Source organism: Schistocerca americana, chromosome 2, assembly GCF_021461395.2.
Source record: "Schistocerca americana isolate TAMUIC-IGC-003095 chromosome 2, iqSchAmer2.1, whole genome shotgun sequence".
Taxonomy (NCBI): domain Eukaryota; kingdom Metazoa; phylum Arthropoda; class Insecta; order Orthoptera; family Acrididae; genus Schistocerca; species Schistocerca americana.
Genome location: NC_060120.1, coordinates 748,605,866 through 748,628,634, shown reverse-complemented (window position 1 = coordinate 748,628,634; position 22,769 = coordinate 748,605,866). Strand labels below are relative to the sequence as shown.

At 40.3% G+C, this 22,769-nt stretch overlaps 1 protein-coding gene across 1 annotated transcript in view; it reads right to left on the bottom strand.

Annotated features, from left to right (window-relative positions):
- LOC124594923 (chromodomain-helicase-DNA-binding protein 7) overlaps positions 1–22,769 on the bottom strand; it is a 310,905-nt gene that overhangs the window by 13,656 nt on the left and 274,480 nt on the right. Inside the window, exons 35-38 of the mRNA XM_047133415.1 lie at positions 16,493–16,601; positions 15,367–15,682; positions 8,841–9,204; positions 8,494–8,714 (exon numbers count right to left, since the gene is read on the bottom strand). Of these exons, the coding sequence (XP_046989371.1) occupies positions 8,494–8,714; positions 8,841–9,204; positions 15,367–15,682; positions 16,493–16,601 (1,010 nt within the window). The remainder of the gene's footprint in view (positions 1–8,493; positions 8,715–8,840; positions 9,205–15,366; positions 15,683–16,492; positions 16,602–22,769) is intronic.

The window sequence follows — 22,769 nt, the reverse complement described above, 5'->3', positions numbered from 1 at the left end:
GAATTCAGCTGTGGTGGAACTATCCTTGTTATCCCATCTTGATGGTTGTGTCTGATCCCAAAGTTCTAAGTGTAGTCGATGTAATCCAAATTTAATTCCAAAGTTAAACATATGTTTTGTTGAAAGTAGGTTGTTAAAAACTGCTTGAAAACCTTCAGTCTATCCTACAGAATTTGCACTTTTCCATCTTAAAAAGTTTATTTTAAAAATTGAACAGAGTATCTCAGCAGCAGTTTGGCTACTAATGCAATATTAGAACCTGGTACAAAAATAGAAGCTGTTGTCATGGAGGGTTATTGGACACTAATAACAGTTCTGTAAAATATAAACATGGCTTCTGGCTGCATTTCATGATTCTAGGTCAACGGGGAGCACCTTATAGCTTTGATGAGTGAGTTTTCAAGTACCAACATTGTGACACAAATGACAATATCTCTTGATCACACTGACTTAGACGCTTATAATTTTTACACCCCCACGGGACTCATAGACCTTAATATGTGGAATAAATTCGAGCTTTATAAGTCTACTGGGTCCTGAGAAAACGAGTTCTTAACAGTTGGCCAGACAGACAGGCGGAAAACGACGGGATCCAATAAGGATTCTGCTTTTACAGACACATGGAAACCTGAAAACACTAAAAAAGAAACAATCTATCTCAAATTTTAGACTCCCCTCTGCTTAGATTTTAACTACTTTCACAACTGAAGAGTTCCAGAAAGTTAAATGAACAAATACTAATACAGTAACTTGGAAATAAAAGTAGTTTTGGTCCACCACACAGTTTCAATGGGCCAGGAAGTTTCATATCAATGCACTTTCCGCTGTAGAGGGGAAAATTCATTCCGGATAATGTAAACAACTTATTTTCTTCATAAAAGAGAAAACAGGTTGAAAAAGGAGATGAAAATTTAAAAAGGTAACAAAGTGAGAAAGGGTGAGAGAGTGGCATGGTATTTTCCTCTGGCAGTTTTAGAAAAACTTTGGAAAATAGTGTAATAGTAGTAAAAGGGGTGACCAAAGGTGACTGCCTCCTCACCCTGAATATACCCATCGAAAATTGTATAATAATAATATAATAATACTAATAATAATAATAATAATAATAATAGCCACGTGGCAATCTCGTACCCAGTACAGATAGAGATCCATGACACACAGGTATGCAGGAGAGCCAACATGGATTCTGACCACTACCTAACATGCATCTTAGTCAAGTTCACCCCCAAAGGTAATTTTCTGTAAGAAAACTCCCCTACTGAAATTTGACATGAAAAAGATCGCTGACTCTAGAGTGACAGAGGCTTGGGAAAAAACAACACACAAATGACTGGCAAAATTTCCACACACACACACACACACACACACACACACACACACACACACACACAATACAAGAGAAAGTCCACAGGCACATCCTCAGTCTCAAACAACAGGACATCTGGTGAAGATTGCATAGTGGCCAAGCTGCTGAAAAACCTTGGACAAACTCACTCAGAGAACTCAGATCATCACAGACATATGGACATCAGAAAAGTTGCCAGACAGCTGGAAATGTGTACTGATCCACACTCTGCACAAAATGGGTGACCCCAGAGATGTGAACAATTGCAGGGGCATCACACTAATACAAGTCACATACCAGGTATTCTCGGCATGCCTACTCCAAAGAACACGGAACCAACTGGAACATAAGATCGGCAAGTACCAGGTGGGCTTCTGCACTGATCGCTCCTGTGTAGAACGAATCTTCAATCTGAAGACTACCCTGAAAATCAAAGCCCTCAGGAACAGTCCAGTCATACGCACCTTCATTGACTTCAAGAAGGTATATGACTATTGACAGCCATTCATTGTTCAACATTCTACATGAACAAGATTTGGACGCAACATTCTACATGAACAAGATTTGGACGCAACATTCTACATGAACAAGATTTGGACGGCAGGACACTGTGACTGATCAGACAGACACGGCATCTAAGGTGAAGTTCAAGGGGGAAATCTCCGTTTGCCAAGGTGGACAGTCCAGCAATAAGTTGATGACTGTCATTTGGGAGCTACAATGACATTGACGTGGGTCCTCTCACGATGGAGGAAGTAACCATGAGTGAGACACACACAGCCAATGCACAATCGACAAAGGACAACTGATTCCCTACGAGAAGCCCGCAGGGAAGACTTCCACACACTGGCATACAGTTTGTTGTGCATACTGTTATGCCACTCCGCCTCACAAAGGCGAAAAACCTTGCGGCGTAAGACAAAACACAGACCAGTTTCAGAGATGCGAATCTCCAGGAGCGGTTTCTGCATAGCCTGTTTTGCCGGCCTATCAGCAAGTTCATTACTTCGGATTCTGACTTGTCCTGGGGTCCACACAAACACACTGAACGACTGGACCATTCCAGGGCAGAGATGGACTCCTGGATGTTCACTACCAAAGGATGGTGAGGGCAGCACTGGTCGATAGCTTGTAAGCTGCTCAAGGAGTCCGAACAGAGAAGAAATGACTCACCAGAACAGGAACGGACATACTGAAGTGCACGAGATATGCCCACAAACTCTGCAGTGAATACACTGCAGCCAGCAGGCAAGGAATGCTGTTCAATATGGCCTCTGTGGACATAGGCGAAGCCAACATTACCGTCAGTGTAAACAACTTCAGAGCCCCAGAACATGTCAAGAATAGAGAGGAAGTGACAGCGGAGAGCAGCGGGGTTAACGGAGTCCTTAGGGCCACGCGAAAGGTCCAGACGAAGCTTCGGCTGAGGTGTACACCATGGAGGTGAAGTGAATGGACCTCAAGTAGAGGTGGTAAAGGGGAGGACTCCAGTTCGGAGAGAAGGGATTGCACACTAACTGCAATCATGAGCCCTGACCTGGGCTGCCGATGTGGAAGATGAACTGCTGCGAGTGGGAAAAGGAGACGGTAATATGGATGCTCAGGAGAACTACAAATGTGTGCAACATAACTGGCAAGCAGCTGTGTATGTCGGATTCGCAATGGAGGGACTCCGGCCTCCACCAGGACACTGGTCACCGGACTCATTCTAAAAGCTCCCGTCGTTAGGTGAATGCCACAGTGGTGCACTGGGTCGAGGAAACGCATGCTGAGAGCGCCGCTGAACTGTAAACCAGACTGCCACAGTCAAGGCGGGATTGAACAAGGGCTCTGTAGAGCTAAAGCAGCGTAGAGCAATCAGCGCCCCAGTTGGTGTCGCTCAGGCAGCAGAGAGCGGCCTAAGAATCGATATGTTCCGGATGAAAGGTATGATGCCGACAGAAGTGCATGCAGGAAGCAGGTGTAAAGCTTGACAGTTGCCGTAGCTCGGCCAGGCGGTGGAAAAAACCACCACAATTCCACTGGAGGATGATGCGATTGTGGGACTGGGAAGGCATGAAACACTCAAAGAGGTAGACTACATCTCAGGGTCACCTGCTGCCACCAACTTATTTCCTGAACAGGTTATGTCCATTGTGTGTGAGGGTCTGGAGAGATCTAACTCCTCAGCAGACGCCAAAATCTTCACCTCATCCTCAGACGCAGAGCTTGTGGGCAGCGGTGGTGTGGGTGCCACCGCAATTCCCTTGGTCTTGGGGGGGTCTTCTTTCTGGATTTCTCTGGCTTGCAGGGCTTCACTGATTCAGTCTCCTGATTCAGTAATCTGAGGATGATCATGAACTACAACCAGCTGCCCCACCATCAAGTGGGCAGGTGTAGTCTTCCAGCTCTGAGAGCCGAATGGAACTTGCGGAATTGATGGGTCTACAACTGTTCTCGTAGTGCTGGCGTAAGAGGTGGTCATAGCCACAGGATGCAGGCGCTCAACTTTCCTCTTGGCCTCAGAATAGGTCAGTCAGTCCAGGGTCTTATATTCCATTATTTTCCTTTCTCGCTGTAAAACCCTGTAGTCTGGTGAGCAAGGAGAATGATGCTCTCTGCAGATGACACAGATGGGAGGCGGGGCACATGGAGTATTGGGATGGGATGGGTTGGGTTGTTTGGGGAAGGAGACCAGACAGCGAGGTCATCGGTCTCATCGGATTAGGGAAGGATGGGGAAGGAAGGCGGCCGTGCCCTTTCAGAGGAACCATCCTGGCATTTGCCTGAAGTGATTTAGGGAAATCACGGAAAACCTAAATCAGGATGGCCAGACACGGGATTGAACAGTCGTCCTCCCGAATGCTAGTCCAGTGTCTAACCACTGCGCCACCTCCCTCGGTGGGATGGGATGGACATCCACAATCTTGACATGTGATGCTGGAAATAAAGTGGGAAGACGTGGCCAAACTTCCAGCACTTTAAGCACTGCGTTGGGGGAGGGATATGTGGATTGACATCACATGGGTGGTGTGTCACCCTCGAAGGCGAAGATGAAGGCACCAGTGGCAACTTGATTCATCAGACCCCGATGGACACGCTGGACGAAATGAACACCTCGTCGCTCTAAGTTGGCATGTAGCTTGTCGTCATACTGCAAAAGAAGGTCACTGTGGAATACTCTGGACCATATTTAAGCTCTCATGAGGCATGATGGTAATGGAAACATCCCCCAGCTTGTCACAAGCGAGTAATGCCCGTGACTGGGCAGATGATGCCGTTTTTATTAATACTGACCCTGACCACATGTTGGACAAGCCCTCCACCTCTCCAAACTTTTCCTCTAAACGATCTACAAAAAACTGAGGCTGCATTGAGACAAACGAGTCCCCATCACCTCTCTTACATACGAGGTATTGTGGCGAGTAAGGTTCACTGTCACCCTTAGCCTGGTATTCCTCCCGTGGTATGGCCATGGTGGGGAATGATGTAGGATCATTGCATTGTACTCAGACTCTGAACGCTTAGAGACGGCTGGTGTTTGATCACCAGCAAGTGATGACGTGGTACGATCAATCCCGTGTCATCCACCCTGGTGCCACCCACTCCAACCGGGGGCTCTCCCCACGGGCGCCACCCAGCCGCAGCAAAGGCCACTTGGCAGGATGGCCACTGCCGGGAGTCCCGATGCCCCAGGGTGACTGGCATCTACTCCTTGGCATATGTGGGGAGCTAACGGCGCACGCTTCAGCAGAGCGATCCCTGCGTAGGCAGGGGGCTACAGCCAACAGGATACATGGCAGCCCCACCACAACAGACTGGCTACCGTGCTGGTTATGAGGTGCAAAGAATTCCATGGTCCTCTTCGGCACAGAAAACGACACTGCATAGTGGGTGGAGGAAAACACATCCAGGAAGGTGTCCTCATTCAAGAGATGGAGGATGAGCAGGACTGCAATGTCAGAACAATAAAGTGGGCTAAAGATCTCAATGCACGATGGACACGATGCACCATGTAAAGCGCCCTTTCCTAGTTGGCTCGCTCTTTGGGAAAATTTTGAAAAATGGAGGCCAAACCCTACGAGGGGCCATCACATAAAGGACGAAAGGTGAGAGACTCATTTTAGTCACCTCTAACGACAGGCAGGAACACCCTGGGCCCGTAGGGGGGAACAACAGGGTCACACACTAAGTACCTAGGTGAAGTGCTCGAACCGATAATACAGGAGAAAACTGCCCAGAACACTTGCTTATCGAAAATTAAGAGAGCATTATACAAAACACGGGGTATTTGCAAGAAGAAATGTCTGTCCACATGCACCAAAATTCATCACTACAACACTGTAATCAAACCTGTGAGGTGCTATATGCAAGTGAGATACTGATGTTACAAACAAAGGCCGACCTCGAGAACATTCTCACACAGGAAAGAAAAATCATAAGGAAAATTATTGGATCGAAACTCGTGGACAATGGATATAGGTTTCACTCCAGGAAAATCACAGGGAAGATCTCCAACATTGCAGCGGATATTAGAAAGAGGTGACTAAAATTTTATGGACACATCAGCAGACTCCCACAGACCAGACTCTCCAACAGAATCCTTAGGTACATCCAGGGACTTAAGACCACTACACCCTGGATGACAAGTCAAAATTGATCTAGAAAGAGCTCAGGTAGATACAACGGATGTCATGGACACAAGGCGTACAAGTGGGAAGTGATGTCAGAGAAAACAGCACCTAAAGTCCAAAAGCCAAAGTGGACTGAAGACCGCAAGAGAGCCTTTAGTGAATGAATGAAGTAGAACAGGAAGAACAAGTAGTCATGAATGTTTTGCATGGAACAACAACAACCACAACAATAATTATTATTAAGTAATAAGTAGTATTGAGAGCTCAAGGAAGAAGGGATTAATATCTTTCACTGAGAAGATGCATCAACTTGAGTAAGTTATGTGCAATACTGACTAACTGTAAGTATCAGCTTTTCCTTGCTCAACACCATAAAGTGCAGTTGAGACCCATACCTGGCTCTCCTTAAACAAAAGACTGTGGATCCAGAATAGTCAACCTCGATAATAAATCCTGAATCTCTGAGTGAAGGTAATGACAATGTAATCAGATGCAGGAATACGGCCATTAATATCACCATACATCCAAAAGGTAGGCTCAAATGCTGAATTACAATGAACTGAGAGGTAATCCCTACTTACTTGGGATGAACAACGGCTTTGTGGATCTGCACCTTTTAGTGTACTGTGGAGCTATTGCAATTGGCTCCACAGGATAATATCAACAGAGTTTTGTGAACCCAGAAGTAGTGGCTCTTCCCAATGTAAGACAAGCAGAATTGAAAGAAAGCACTGGTATTATTACATGATATTTGTGATCAGCTCCACAAGAGGATGTCATATTCATTTCATTCTTGAATGTATGAATTAATCTTTGAAGAAACTTACCTCTTGTTGCACTCAGGTACTTCAGAGATTTCTACCAAGAGAGATATCTTTCAAGGTAATTCACTTAGTCTTTTAGCGTTCATATTATGTATAAATCCACTGTTAAACCAACTTAATTCACCAATATGGGGTATGTAATTAAATCTGAGAATAGAAAACTTCATTTACATTATAAGTCACCTGTCTTAAGTGGATTATCTCAAGCTGTATGGAGCAAACAATGAAATAATTGATCATTTGTTGTAATTGTAACCAAAAGGGAGCGGAGTTTGGTATCAGATTGCCACATTGGTCAGTATCACTAAAAGTGTGGTGCAAAAGGTCTTGTACTACCTAGAAGATAGTGTTATCTGCAAATATGATGTTGGCAGGTGAAACACACATTAATTTCAGAATTAACCAGACAGTACAAATTAATAACACTCAAATGCACAAAGAGGTTGCTGAGTAATTTACATTCAATGTTCAGAGGATCTGAGGACCATCCTAACTTAAAGAACACGGTTACAGTCATTAATATTGAGGGAACTGTGACACTAGGATGATTTGTTTTCTGCTGTGGCTCCATTACTAAGTTATTCCTTTGTTGTACTGAACTACAGAAATACTGGTGCTGAAAACTACATAAATGCTGAAAGCCAATGATAAAGGCTCCAAGCATAATTTAAAATAATCATTAGTATGGTCTGCTAAGGAAACAGGTTGCTAAGAAATTCCTGTTACAGCTTCTAGGACTTTAAGAGGGGAGTGCCTACATAATATTTTGAATAGGAACCCATGTCCAGAAACATCATCCAACAATACTATAGAGTGTTCATGTTATAGGTGTTGTCGCCTGCAAATGTATGTATATACAAGGTGATTCTGTGGTAATGTTACAAACTTTTAAGGATCGTGTAGAATGATAAATATATCACACTAAGGTTGAGGACCCTGTGTAGAAACAACCGAGTCAAAAGTTATAAGCGAAAACCGTTATGATGCCTCTGACAGTCGAATACATGTCAGGTACTGCTGTTGCTATGACTGTAGGCTACACAACTTTCAGAAGCGGTAGTATGGTCCAAAAATGTTGAGTAAACATGGGCTTTAAAATGTGTACCTTAAGAGCTGAGAGTATTCAATATGGGAGATGTGTGTTACACTAGCGAAGGTGACTAGGTGTTCACAGCGCCTCAGACATGCATTTTAGAGCCCAAATTAACTAGACTTTTTTATTGTTTTAGTTTATACTACAATCTCTGAAAGTTGCATACTCTACATCCTAAACAACAACAGTTCAGAACATGTATTCCACTGTCAGAGGTATCAGAACGATTTCCACTTGTAACTTTTGATTCTTTTGTTGCTGAACCAGTGATGCTTACCTCAAATCAATACATTTATCTGTCTCCATCAGTCTTGAAAGTTTGTAACACCATGAAGGAATCACCCTGTATACCTACACTGCCTGTAACTCTGAGGTGTTGTCACATGATATTCCCAGAGAAGGATTCCTATTCAAAAATTATGTAATGGGAATTTCTGAATACCCTGTGTGTGCATTAATATCTGCCCTTGGGTAGTGCCTGCTGGAAACACTACACTGCAGTACACTAGGTACTCTTTAGTAACGAACAAAGGCCCTCCAGTCTTAACATTTTAAGTTCTATCACATTACATTAATATATAAAGAATACACAAAAAAATAAATGTTGAAAATACAAACCTTTGCTTCATGAGAATATGAACTGATCTTTGAAGAAAAGTCAGCCATTTTGCTAAGATCAGCTATCATTGATTCATATGTTTTTCTTTGCTGATTGACATGTGACATTGATGCTGGTGATTGTGTTGGTAACTGTGATGGCTGCTGCTGATGTTGTTGCTGATGTTGTTGTTGCTGCTGCTGCTGCTGCTGCTGTTGTTGCTGCTGTTGATGCTGCTGTTGATGCTGCTGCTGCTGTTGATGTTGTTGTTGTTGTTGTTGCTGCTGCTGCTGCTGTTGTTGCTGCTGCTGCTGAATCTGCTGCTGCTGGTGTTGCAGCAGAGACTGGGACTGTGATGACTGCTGTTTCTTCAGTAAGAGATTCTGCTGCTCTGCATGAGCAAGAAATGATGAAAAACTTTCCTTTGGTGTAGGCAATGGGGGGAGAGCACTTAGCGAACTGCGACAAGAACTTGACGGCGCAGGCGAAGGCACAGATGTTACAGTAATCGTGAATGGCTTTGTAGATGCTGATCCAGATGTTGCAGAAACTGATGAATTTATTGATGCTGGGGTAACTGTGACACTAGGACTAATTGATGTCATGCATTGATTTGTTTTCTTAATGTCTGAGAACAGTGACTTCTGTTCCTTTGCAGCAGATAAACCCAGTACAATTTCATCTAGCTTACGCCGTTTTTTCTCCTTTCCAACAATTGGTTCCTCAGCAGGCTGAAAAGAAGAATTCATAATACATTTGAAAACGATATGATAGAGAGATACTAAAAAAGTGCAAAATAATAATACTTTGCAAAACATGGGAAACGTAAACATAATGAAATAATTATTTCCCAGTACAAACAGAAAGGAACATAAATAAGAATATTTCATAGAATGAGAATATGGACAGTATAAAAAAAATTGCAAGACTAAAGAAATGAGACATAATGTGATACTGAATTATACTTCACTCAAGAACAAATTTACTCTAGTCTGTGTGTGTGTGTGTGTGTGTGTGTGTGTGTGTGTGTGTGTGTGTGTGTAAGGAGGGGGGGGGGGGGTTGGACTATGTTTCCCAGTGGGTTCTTGTTGAAGTTCCATCTTATCCCTTCTTTTGGAAATATAGTGCTGTGACCAAGTACGTTTGACTACCATTGATGAAGAAGTAACATCATGTCACAGACAGCAAGGTCAGGCATCATCTTGAGGCTGGTATTACAAATATTTTTTATTAGTGCCTTGTAGAACAAATTATTTCATTTCTGCATTTACACATATCTATTTTTCAAAGTAATTTACTAATTTCTAAATAAAATTACAAGTATGAAAGCATCAGGAAAATGCTCTTTGCAGAGGCAGTGATAGGAGAACAACACAAATAGTGAGTATTATATTTCTTGCATGCATTATGGCACTGCCTGTACACTTATTGTATTTAAAAAATAGTTTAAATGCACATTCAGTCATACTTGATATGCATGTATTGACTCCGCTCTGGTGCCCGTTTATCAGAGAGAGTGCTGTGTGGCTGGGACTTAGAGGGAGCGTGCACTGTGCAAAGGTAAAGAATTTAGGCAGTGCAAGTCGGCAGGCCCTCGGCTTGAGGATGTGGACAAAAGAGGTGGAGCCCGCAGATGGTGCTCTATTTGGAATCAAGTTCTTTGTACATGTCTGTCCTGAGCTATTTTTTCAGGTGGTGTTTGTACCTAGTCCCTTTTGCACTGCACCAAGGATAGCGACAGCATGAAGTCGGCCATTTGGGTGAAAGTGGCCACAGCCAGTTGTGGGGAAATGACCATGAGGAGAGTTGTTTATTGAACATTTCATGCTGTGACCTGTGGGTCAAGGTGCTGTGTAAGATCTGTTTTTGTATGCAAGTGTGCTGGCCCATTAGTGGCTGGCATATCATATTATCGTTGACATGAACTCATGCCTCTCATGGCTCAGCCGATGGCACAATGTTTATCTAATAGCCATTCATTATTTCCACCACTTGGTATGGCTGCTGAGGGTGCAGTTAACTGTGAGTAGTGTGCATTTGTAGTAATAAGACGATGCTTACTGTCAAAGAATCCTCGGCACGTGAAGAATATTTTTATTGCCATGTTTATTTACTAGAAACTATTGGTTCATTACAAGAGATTTTGTCATTATTTCTGGTTGTTTGTTGCCAAGATTGTCTGACTAATTATTCAGTACTAAGTCCTTCACTAACTAATATATTACCAATGTTCTAAAAAGAAATAAATGTTATTTAAATTTGTTAATTTTGTGGGCCAAAGCCATTGCTCAAACTGTTTAAAAATTTTGCTACCACAATATTGGCTACAGTTCATTGCCCAACTATTGGTAAAGGCCTACGTGTACTACTATCTTGGTTAGCTGTTACTCTTTAAAAATTGCCTTTAGAATCGGTTAATTTAGGTTACTGTTTTAAGGAGTTATTTGCAATTGTTAATCTACATCGGCTATTACCCTTAGCTTGAATAGCTACTACATAGTTTGCTACTACTAACCTGGACTAGTGTTAACTGCCAGAGTGCCTTAATTAGTTGCCAAGGACTTTATCTGCTATTCTATAGATCTGACCTTACCAAGTTCAAAATTTTCAGGTTTCTATTTGCCAATGTTGGCTGGCTAGGACCCTTAGTTGGAAAGCATGATGCTTTCTTTTAGTAGCACCTAATCTAGTTGTTGTTTCTTATTAAACCTCCCTATTTAATTTCAACAGACTAGGTCCATAATTTTATTGATTTAAAATTATGGCTTTAAAACTGCCTTTTAAATTTGTTAATTAATGTGAGCACGTGCTCTTAACTGACTTTCAATTGTTAGCTTTAGTGCTCCTAGCTAGTGTACCTATTCGTATTTTCTTAGTACAACATGCTAACTACTGGGTCTGAACAGATGTGGCAAACTATGTCCACCATTTCATTGATTAATGGCATATTTTTAAAAAATGTCTATTGTTTGCTAAATTATATGGGTTGGTACAATGTTATCTGTAAGTGCAAAATTGTGTGCTGCCAAATTTAATTAATTGAGCATAGTATACCACTGCAGTGTTAATGGTGAGCCTAAGGACTGTTTAAAGCTTGCTGATCTAAGTAGTATAGTGCCTACTTTGAGTCATTTACTTAGATCCACCAGCCCTGTTCTGAAACTATTACTGTTACTTAAAAGGATTGTTTCCTAGACAAACTGTACACATGTACTACCACTGTATGCGTTATAAGAATTTTTAGTTATTTTGGTAACAGTAAATATTATTATAAATTGCTCAGGATGCCAATGTACACATTCCTAGGATGCCTGCTTTTGTGCTGTAATAATAAAGTTCTGGAAATTGAATAATTCAGTGCCTTCTGTTTAAGGATCCATGTAACCAAACAAAGCAGCTCAAAAGGTAAAGGTAGCCTAATCCTGTCCTACTCTCTCTCAGTATTTTTAAGTACGAACATCACAGATTTTTAAAACTATTCATGTTTTTGCAGGATATCATTTGCAGACTTTACCTAGCACTTGATTCTCTAATATATTTTATGCTATCAACTTAAATTTATTCTTCCCATTTCTTTGGCAGTGTGCATGATTGCCAATTTTAAATATTTCATATTAGTGACAGGAAAATATCGAAACTGCTAGCCATACATGTTGGTGAAACATCGACACGAAGAAATGTTTGTGCGCAATGGTCAACACCACAAAGAACAAAGCAATGGGTGAATTTGGCCTTCATGCTGAAACATTTTGGTGTGCCTGAGAAACCTATTTCATGGATTTTATGATGTTTAGATTTATTTACAAAAAGTCGATGTAGGATGTAAATAATTTGTGAGCAAAGGAAACAACTTACTGTATCGTACAGGCTTTAGTCTTCCACAGGCACACAAACAGGGCTGGAATCTCTAGCACTATGTCACTTACAAGAATTGTTCTACATTCTGGATACATATGAGGTAAGTGCAATTTCATAGTAAAAACTGTAGACAGCTATTGCTGGAAATTTTACCCTATTCATGAATCATACTGAACCTCTATTGGTTTACTTAACACTTTCCCATGCTTTGTATATAACACCCAATACCTTGAGAAAGAAATGAGATCTCCTTCTGCTATCAGTTTTAATTAAAATTGAGATATCTTATCTACATTTCACTGGCCGCAATTTATGAGCTTAAAATGAACCATAATGCAAGGTTTACATTATGTGTTTTTACCACTGCAAACTCTTTAAAATTTCAAGCTATATTTTACTTAATTTGATGCCAGTCTGACAGATCACGAAAATAAATTACTTTTTTTTTTATCGATCAAATATATCAGACTGTAAGATGTGCAAAAATCAAATTTTTTCCATAAAATATTTTTTGATAAGTCAGATGATATGTACTTCATACTGCCCAGAACACCTTCTCTCAGTGCAGGCACCAGGATTTGGTGAACAGTGTTTCAGGAGGACTTTTCCAACTAGGGTAGACCAGAGCTCAAAAACATCCACAGTATCTTCAATGAACAAAATCATTGCACCACACCAACAGTCAATGGCCTGCCACATCTCGAAATCAGAGTTCAAGGACATATGATTCTTTGAGAAATAATCGTCTCTTGCAGGCCTAAAAGGAAACTGTATCTGTCAGGAACGAACAGCTTTAATGTTGAAACTGCAGTTCTTTACAAGCCATACTGCAGAGTAGCAATTAAAGTAATCCAGACACGGATGCAAATGGATTATGAGGTTGTAGCAACATCAGGCACCAAAATACAAATTAGACAGAAAAGAAGGAGTCAGCTACAAAACCAGAAATCTTTAATATTAAACATTTCGCTGCTAATGGATGTATGCAAGTATGGCAAGATATTTAATGAGCAATTCGTATCTGTTACTGATATGACAGGTTCGTAACGATCAGTAAATGTTGCCCTGGAATGCACAAAGATATCCCCTCGTTGTACTTCAGTAATACAAATATGAACCCCCATCACTACAGAAGAAGCATAAAATTTTAATATATCTTTAAACAACAAACAAAAATTCTAGCAGTTATAATAAATATCAGAAAATTCTTCCAAGATTAGTAACACCTTAAGTTACTTGGACACTCATTCATTTATCACAAAAACATTTCCTAATTGGATGAAACAACTTTAATAGTAACCACTGTAGAAGAGAGAGGATAACAATTATCAACTTCTATCCATTTTCGCTCTTGCTGTGTTTCTCAAACTTTTTTACAAATTAATCACCGACAATAAATAATTAATTGTCAAATTTATAGTTTGGATTTTTAAATGCAAGTCCCTTATTAAAAAGGCTACTTATAGGTAAAGTGAATACGTACCTAAGTTATTAGGCAATAAATTACAGCTTACAATTATAACAAGTATTCAGTCAAAGGCATTTAACTGTGTAAATCTCATCATTTTTGGTAAATTACAGAGATATACATGAACCATTTCATAGAGTCTCATTTGATATCATAATATTCTAACAGGAAATGAAGTGTCAACAGGAAACAGTTGTCATTAAGGTGTCAGTCCTCAGTCTGCAAACCATTATTGGCCACACTGTTCCATCTTATATCTCTATCAAATTAACAAAGTGATGAGGGCTAGTTGTTTAACAAACAGCTAATACAGCAACAACCAATCAGAAAATGGTCTTGCTAATGCTTTCTGTTCTGTTCACAACTGTCACATTGCCTCTGCTACCTCTGGTGCCAGTTACCACAGTGAGTTGCAGATGATGCTTGCACCCACCAATGTCACATAATGTCATGAACTAGCTGTGAAAGTGTGCAGAAAATTTGCAAGACTGTTACCGACCTACGAAAGAAACCCAGTACTACACTTCACTGCGTCTCAATGAATATATCAAGATTTTAAACATGGCTGCAGCAGCAACTGTTAAAATTCTTCACAATAAAGGATGGCAGCCAAAAACAGTTGCAGACAGATGGTTTCGTTTTATTATAACATTTTGGTTGTTTCGCTAGTATGTATTTCACTGCCTACGTTACGCGAGACTCTCGCGCATTACAGTAGTGCCCTCTCTCGTTAGATGTTCCAAGCGCAAGCTTTATCCGTTTGACACTAGGACACAGGCAAATTTGGTTCTATATTTCTATTTTACATAAATGTCTTTAATTGGCGTGATACGCTTTATTTATTAAGACAAAGTTTGAATTAACACAACCTTTAATAATTTTGATGCGCTTATGTATGTATTATGGATTGTAATATGCGCGAGTCTGGCATATGCAAGTGCCCTCTCTCGGCGAAACAATCTACCTTAGTGCCTTCACACGTGTCTCAACAGTTCATAGGTGAAGTAACATTGTTAAACTGTTCGCTTTGATCCTGTACCCATTACACGTGTCGTACAAATGGAGATGATATTAATTACTGACGACGCCTTTTGGCATAATTGTTTCATTATTCTCCAGTGCATGATGTAATTTTAGTAAGTACTAAAGATTGTGTGCCTATATTACTTTAGCAATTTCACCGTTATTTAAGCTTCTGTTTCTCACTTTCGTTGATATGGCTTTTCTAATGAATGTGTCTTTCTATTCAGGAAATGTACTTCTGATGAAGGTATATTTATATGTACCGAAACCTTGGTCAAGAATTTTAATAAAAAAATTCTATCCTGCAACTGTTTTTGGCTGCCATCCTTTATTGTGATCAATGAATATATCCAGAACAGAATGAACTGCTGTTGCTGCTGCAGTCACATTGCGTGAGCAGACCAACGTGAATTACTTTGTTATTTTGATCGAGATATAGGACCATAATATATCTTAGTAACCTTTCATGACTAAAATTGCTAAGGGTTACGCAATGTACTTCAACACCCTACTTTCATACACAGTTCAAAACTTTTTAACTTACACAGTTATTTTTCTTCATTAATTTGCCTAACATATCATCCAACTTGCTCTTCTGTTTATTCTTTGAAGGCATTGAGAAATCCTGCACTTCATTAAGTATCTCATTATTGGATGTATTGTCAGCTGGGACCTGTTTTGTAACACCCGACGACAAATCTATTGGTGTTAGCGTACTTGAAGTGCCTGGTATCACTGTGGTTCCTGTGTTTTTGGAACTGGGATGGCACTTCAGATCAAATGGAATTGATAGTACTCTAGTAGCCTGCTGATGTGCTGGAGGAGGCTGCAATGTAACTGGCGCCACTGGTGTTGACCTCCTGGAAAAAGGAGAACTTAATAGTGAAGCCAAATAAACAAGATTTTCTGTGCCTGCAGCATTTGTACAATGGATATTAAAAAAAAAAAAATAAATAAATAAATAAATAAAAAAATGCTAGTAACCAAACTGTACACATGAAAAGATGGGTGAAATATGTAACTGAAGTGTAAAGCAAATAACGAAAAACTTTAATTTCTCTGCAGCAATAGAGCATTTCACAATAAATGAGCAGGTGTTTAGATGATGAGCCTACAAAACCCAATGGGAATCTACAAGAAAATTTAACATACTGGTTGCTTATTATGTCATTAAATAAATATCTTAATTTTTTAATGATGTAAGCAGATAACTGAATATTCTTCATAAGAAATGTTCTTTCTGTGATGCTACTCTAGTCTGACGGATGCGATCATAGTGACACCCAAGGAATGTTAATGTCACAACTCCACAATCTTCACATCTTGGGACCAACAACTGCCTATTGCTAACATTAACATAGTTATTAATGGTGTAATATACTACTGACAAAGCTTAAATGACTGCATGCTACTTTAAACTCAGGACTTTCTCCTCTCATAGCTCAATTTTTGTGTCAATAATAAAACAACCACTTACTGTAACACCACACATCAAGCTTTCTATAGTAGAACCACACATGTTAAGCTTGTTTCACACTGCTACTGCTCATACATGATGTTTAATGTGAAGGGGCATTAACTATAAGTCAACTCTTCCATTTATGCACACATAATATATATATAAACTGTTTTAAAGTAAAGCACTAGTTGAGAAAAAACAACAGATTCACCTGGACTCTTCAGACAGGGATTCATCATTGACCTCCCAAGGCAAGGACGGTTTTGACAGAGGAGGCTGCTGAGGTGGCCCACTATTATTCAATAATGCATGTAGTTTGGCTGCAACAAGAAACTGTAATTAGGAACTTGAAACCAGACATAAGATTAAGTGCAGATTACTCTGTCAGTCCAAATAGTTTTGAGGCTGGATTAAAAGAAAGTTAAAATGGTGGTTTTAATGATTCAGGTGGTTTGCACAGCTGCCCCCCCCCCCCCCCCCCCCAGTCCAGAACTTAAGTACAATACAATGTTCATATACAATATGAAACTGTCAGAAAACTTTGTCTTTGTGATGCTGTTGAACTTGCAGTGTACATTGGCTCGAATGTCGACTGAGTCGTCAAAAGCATTGACCCTTCATGTGAAATTCTGCATTTCGTCATTTTGCAGTAGGTCTGTATTTACAAAACCAAGTATTGTTACCCATGATGACTTTGCAGGCTTGACTGTGGTGCTATTAAAACAATCAACTAACAATTGAAGAGTGGAAATGTCAAATCTCACACCCGCCAAGAAAGAGAATCCAAAACCAACCTATTTCTCATTGTACATAACTTATTTGTATCAAAAAAATTGGGAAGGAGTTCTGATACTGCAGAATTATGCTGCCCACCCCATCGCTACAAAAAATGAGACAAATTAGCAAATAAACTAGATATTTAGGAATGTTCTTAAGTGCCACACCTGGAAATTTATGGTTCAAATATGTTTCCCAATACAAAAGTTGCTGTTCCAGGTGCCATTAATACAGAGGCACCACATTTTATTTACGACAATACAAGTACAGAAATAATGCAGTAATATTTTACCTAGTAGAACCGTAGTCCACAAAAACTGTGTCTTATTTCTTTTACAAGGCAATAACAAAATGTTGCCAAGTTTAGTGGAAAACTCTCTGTGCTGTTGACAAACAAATGGAAACACTGTCAATAGATCTTTGTTTTGAAACTGATCAACATGGCAAAGTAGGCATTCACATTACATCAAATAGGTTCATAGCTGTACCCGATGCAACCATCGTTTGCAAGACTTGCGAAACAAGAACTTTGACACATGACACTTTGAACTCATGCGGGATGCACTACCTGGCACAAAGACCATGCACCTTTCAATAATGAATGCTTGAAACATGTTCTCCATGATTTGACACTTGTAACAGGTCTATGGGTATGCAACAGTGTCTTGAAAACACATTTTTGAACAAAAAAAACTGCACGCAGAACGTTTTCCAGTTCTACTTCTCAATTGAAAGTCTTCTAAGCCAGCACTACTGAACAGTTTGTGATATATACACGACACTGTGCTCTCAAGGTTGGAGAAGAGAGATTGCAACAAGAAAACTATGGACTTTCTGCTATACATCACAGTTGGCACTGGCTAAATAACAACAATTGAAAAGTAAAACGAGGACTAAATGGCCAACTGAGAACTCATTTATTTTGTTTCAATTAAAGCAACCTTGAGATACTGATTATGGTAGTGTTATGAAGAAAAGGTTAAGAACTGGCATTTTCACATCACTACTGTCTTCATCATTACATTTCAAAAGAAACTGTCAAAGCAACTATGTCAATGCATTCCACGCCTTGTGCCCTGGTGTGAAATGCTGTGTCATAGACACTACTGCTCTGGCACATCCAGACCCCAGGTCTGGAGGGACCCACTTTAGGTCTGACTGACCTGTCCCTCTTTCCCAACCTTCCCAAATCTACCCTCTTTCTTTTCCTTCTACAAAAGTTGGAACAGCTATTTTTCTACTTTTAAACATGTTTACAGGCAGTACTCATAATTTCACCTCATGAAGGCAAGTATTCACCATGTGTTTTGTCCCCTTTGTCATTGTACAGTTTTCTCACATGAATTCTTATTACTAAGTTAATACGTAGTGGTGTCACCATTAATCACTTATGATGAAAAAAATTATGTAGTAGCATGGAATGGCAGAAAAGCAATGCATAAAGTCAGAACTTAAATTAAGTGACTACTATCCAGTCCTCCACTCTCCTTCACCACTTAATGCCAAGCAGTCTTGGGTGGTTCAGTGAATTGACTTGTCCCAGTTCTGTTGCATGCAATTTATATTCAATACATAAAGGGGAATCAGAAAGTTCCTGTTTGAAGGGAGTTGCTGCAGTGTATATGCAATGTAATGTGACTCTAATACAGGTGTATAAGCATTGACATGTGGGCAAGGGGCTAGTGTGACATTCTTATCTTTCCAACATGTGTACAGCAAATGTGGAAACATGAATTATAGAGACATTATTACTATAGGCACCAAACAAGACAAACGCGCTGTTATTCTTTTCTTGGCTGCCAAAGGACAAACACTGGTAGACATCCACTGGAGAAGGAAGACACTGTAAGGGAGAGTATGTCTGCCTAAAACTAACAATGTGGAATGGTGTGTGACAAGGGGTGCTGCTGCTTCATGAAAAACCACATTCCCATATCGTACACTTTGTAATGCAAAAGTTACACCAGCTCAAGTGGGAGACGCTCTAGCACCCGCTCTACGGTCTTGATCTCTCACCATGTGATTCTCTTATATTTAATCCCCTAAAAAAGGCTTGAAAGTCATGCCTGATGGACAAGGATGTGTAGCAAGCAGTTGCAAACGTCTGCACACAGCAGGACGTGGTGTTTTACCAAATCAGTACCTTCAACCAGGTGCATTGGTGGGGTGATGGTCTCAATACTCAGTGATTTTGCCTGATTCACACACTGATTCTGGACTGTACGGCCTTCGAACTGAAACTTTTGGAACACCCGTTATAGCACTGCAATTCATATATAGTGTACAACGTAAAATAATTACCCGTAATTAGAAACTGCATGGTTAAGGCCTATGTTAATTGCTTTTCATCATAAAGTGCTGGGACGCAGAGCAACAAATTCCTGCAGTGCAGTGTTCACTTTTCATCGTTAATACAGATGGCGAATACTGTTCTGGGATACATAGTTCTATAAGAGTTATTGTTTGACGAGTCACACGGATGGCTTCTCATCCCAACATATCCCACACATGCTCGACTGGAGACAAGTCTGGAGATAATGTTGACCAGGGAAGTTGCTGTACATCTTGCAGAGTACACTGGAGTCTCACAATCATTGTGTGGATGTGCATTATCCTGTTGGAACAACACATCACCTTCCTGTTGCAAGAACGGCAATAGAAATGGTCTCTCAATGTTCTGCACATACAAGCACTGGTTAACGTCCCCTTCAGAAACACCAAAGGGGAGTAAGAGTTCTTGACATAATGTCTAGGGCGGCCAGTATGTCTTTGACAAATGCACTCTAAGAAACAGTGCTCACCAGGTCTATGTCGTACATGCACACGACCATCACTTGCATGCAGGCAGAATCTGTTTTCATCGCTGAAGACTGCGACAAACTATACCATCTTCCAGCGATCCTCTGACAGCACCAGTCGAGTTGTGTAGTCTACCCTGTGATGTTAGTGGAAGATGGGCTAGATGTGTCCATGCCCATAGTCCCATCACTAATCACTATTTCGCAACAATTCATAGCCCATTTGGGCTCACAAGCCGCTTATCTACACTATGGTAGTTGTACGATCTGCCACCGGTGCACTTACAATACGATGATCCTGGCGAGTGTCTGTGCTGCGTGTATGTCCAGAACCTCATCTAAAGGTTTGAGAATGTTCATTCGATCAATGATACCAATATCAATGTACAACTGATACAGCATGTCCAACTTGTGTGGCAATTCTCTGAAAGGACCATCCCTCCACTCAGGAGGTCACAATTTGATCCTTTTTGAAGTCACTCAGTTGGCTGCAGGAAGCACGAGTGCATCTCTGTGGCATGGTTGCCTGCTTGCTTCACATGTTTCCATCATAATGAGTCTTCTGACTGTGGGCATTCCCTATTAAAGGGTAGACATAGATGGCACTCTGGCAGCTAAGCACCACGATTCTATCTGTTGGCAGACAATATTTAAACCATTATCAGTGCATCTACAATCCCCCAGGTGGCACATGCTGTTATCGGATCAAAAAGTAAGTTACAAGTTTTATTGTCTGCTGCAACACACTTCTAAGTGGCACAGGTACATTACACTTTTTTTGTAACAGCCACCCAGTTTCCGTAAACAACTGTCGGAAAGTTCAACCAATCTTTCAATTCCTCAATGAGAGAAATTTGCTCCTTGATCATGGAGCAATTTGAGAATTATTGTGTAAATGTTCTCATCTTCAGAAAATCTGTGATTGCCACAAATCAGTTTGTTGATTGCCTAGACATAGCCGTTTGTGGTTACGTCTATGGCCTTCCATCCTGATCAACATCACCCACATTTGTATGGCCTCAGTCAAACTGTTGGCACAATTTCATTACAGCTGACATGACACTGCTTTTTGGACAATACACTGCCAGAATTGAATGATGAATTTGAGTGCAATTTAAACATTTTGCAAACAAGAATCTTACTTTCTCAAGTACTTCAACTTTGGAATATGTTCCCAGTTGCTGCAGTACTTCACTTGCACACTGTGATGCACCTGTTTGCGGCACCATGGCGTTACTGTTTCTGCAGGAAAACCAGGACATTTATTCTAATATGACAATGCACCCGTAATATTCAGCAGAATATGGACAGGACATTATGGTCTCCAGTTATATTATTTAGCAAATGTTATCTCAACTGACTATGTGCCTTGTAGGCTAACGTACAAGTACAATTTATTTTACACTTTTTTTCCAGGATTTTGAATGGCAAACACAAACAATTGAAAATGCTTTTTGATTTCCAACAGTATACCCACTTCAATTTTTGTATCTTCATTTCTGACAAGTGCATAAAACTGTTGAACTTATAGAGATTATATTCATAGACCAAATTACGGTAGTCTTTGTACCTCTAATGATGTGCAACAACAATTACTGAATTTTCAATGTCTCCACAAGCTACAAAAATCTAATCTCTAGCTATGTTCTGTAATGATAACATGGCAGTGTGCCCACAGAACCTGAAAGAGACAAGTGGGTCCTGCGAAAGGAGGAGGGAATGATGCCATAGCTAATTATGAGATAAAAACTCTAAGAAAAATCCAAAATCTTACCACGCCTGCCTTAATCAAATATCAAATGCACCACCATGTGCCTGTCTGTATCAGTTACAGCTATCAGCAAAGTTTACATGCTGTGTCACATAATGAAATAGTGGTTTGGTAAAATTAATTTTATTGATATGCCAGCAGGAGGAATCTGGCACATTTATTACATTTGAATAAAATTTGTACACTCACACTGAATTAACACAAGTATTGTGTGTATGGTCACAGATACTTAATTGAAATCAGTGGTTCATCAAGGTTAAAATAAATTATGAATACATCATAAAATTTTAGCAGTTTAAAAGATGGCAGTGTCCGTATTCATTGTATTTGTTGTGGCTTGCTTCCTCATGTGATTGCTGTAGCAGTGTAGTGCTGTGAGCCAACCAGTCGTCTAGTGACTGCTGTTGTGGTCAGAGTGTCATGCGTGGGGGACCCTTCACCCATGTCATGATTGTCAGGATAGATGTCCCATTGCACACATTCTTTCATCTAACATCTTGGGCACGTATATGCATACATCACCGCAGTAGTAAGGCATCCTAAAAGTTGAAGCAAGCATCATGATTGAACTTTTTCTGCTCATTCAGAATTAGATTTGGATCTTGCTGTTTGTGAGTATAAATTTCAAGCTCCTCAAACAGGTTTAAGCTGTGTGTAGGATGCCTCAATTTTGCTGAACATTTATGACTGAATGCTTTAAGGTTGCCATATGTGCCCGAATGCAGTTTTGTTCTGAGTGTATATGAGCTCCCTGAATCTGGTTTCAAAGTTCCTCCCCGTTTGCAGAAGGATGTATTGGCAACAGGTAACTGTTTAACTGGAACCTTGGCTGATATTTCTCTAAATTACTTGGAACAAATTCTTTGATGAAAATCCTGATGTTACAGAGAACATCATATTTTACAGGAGCTATGTAGAGGATTCAACTGTTTTGTACAAGGGGAGAAAAAATGACACTGAGAATGTAGCATATAAAATGAGTCGTATAAGCTACTCATATACACACTAATAAAGAAAGACGGCAAACATGGAGATTTAGCATATTCAGGAGACATACATGTACCAATGTTGTCTTTAATGAGTGCTCATGCTACCCTCCAAAAAGCAAGTGGGCGTATTTTAATGCAATGGTATACAGGTTA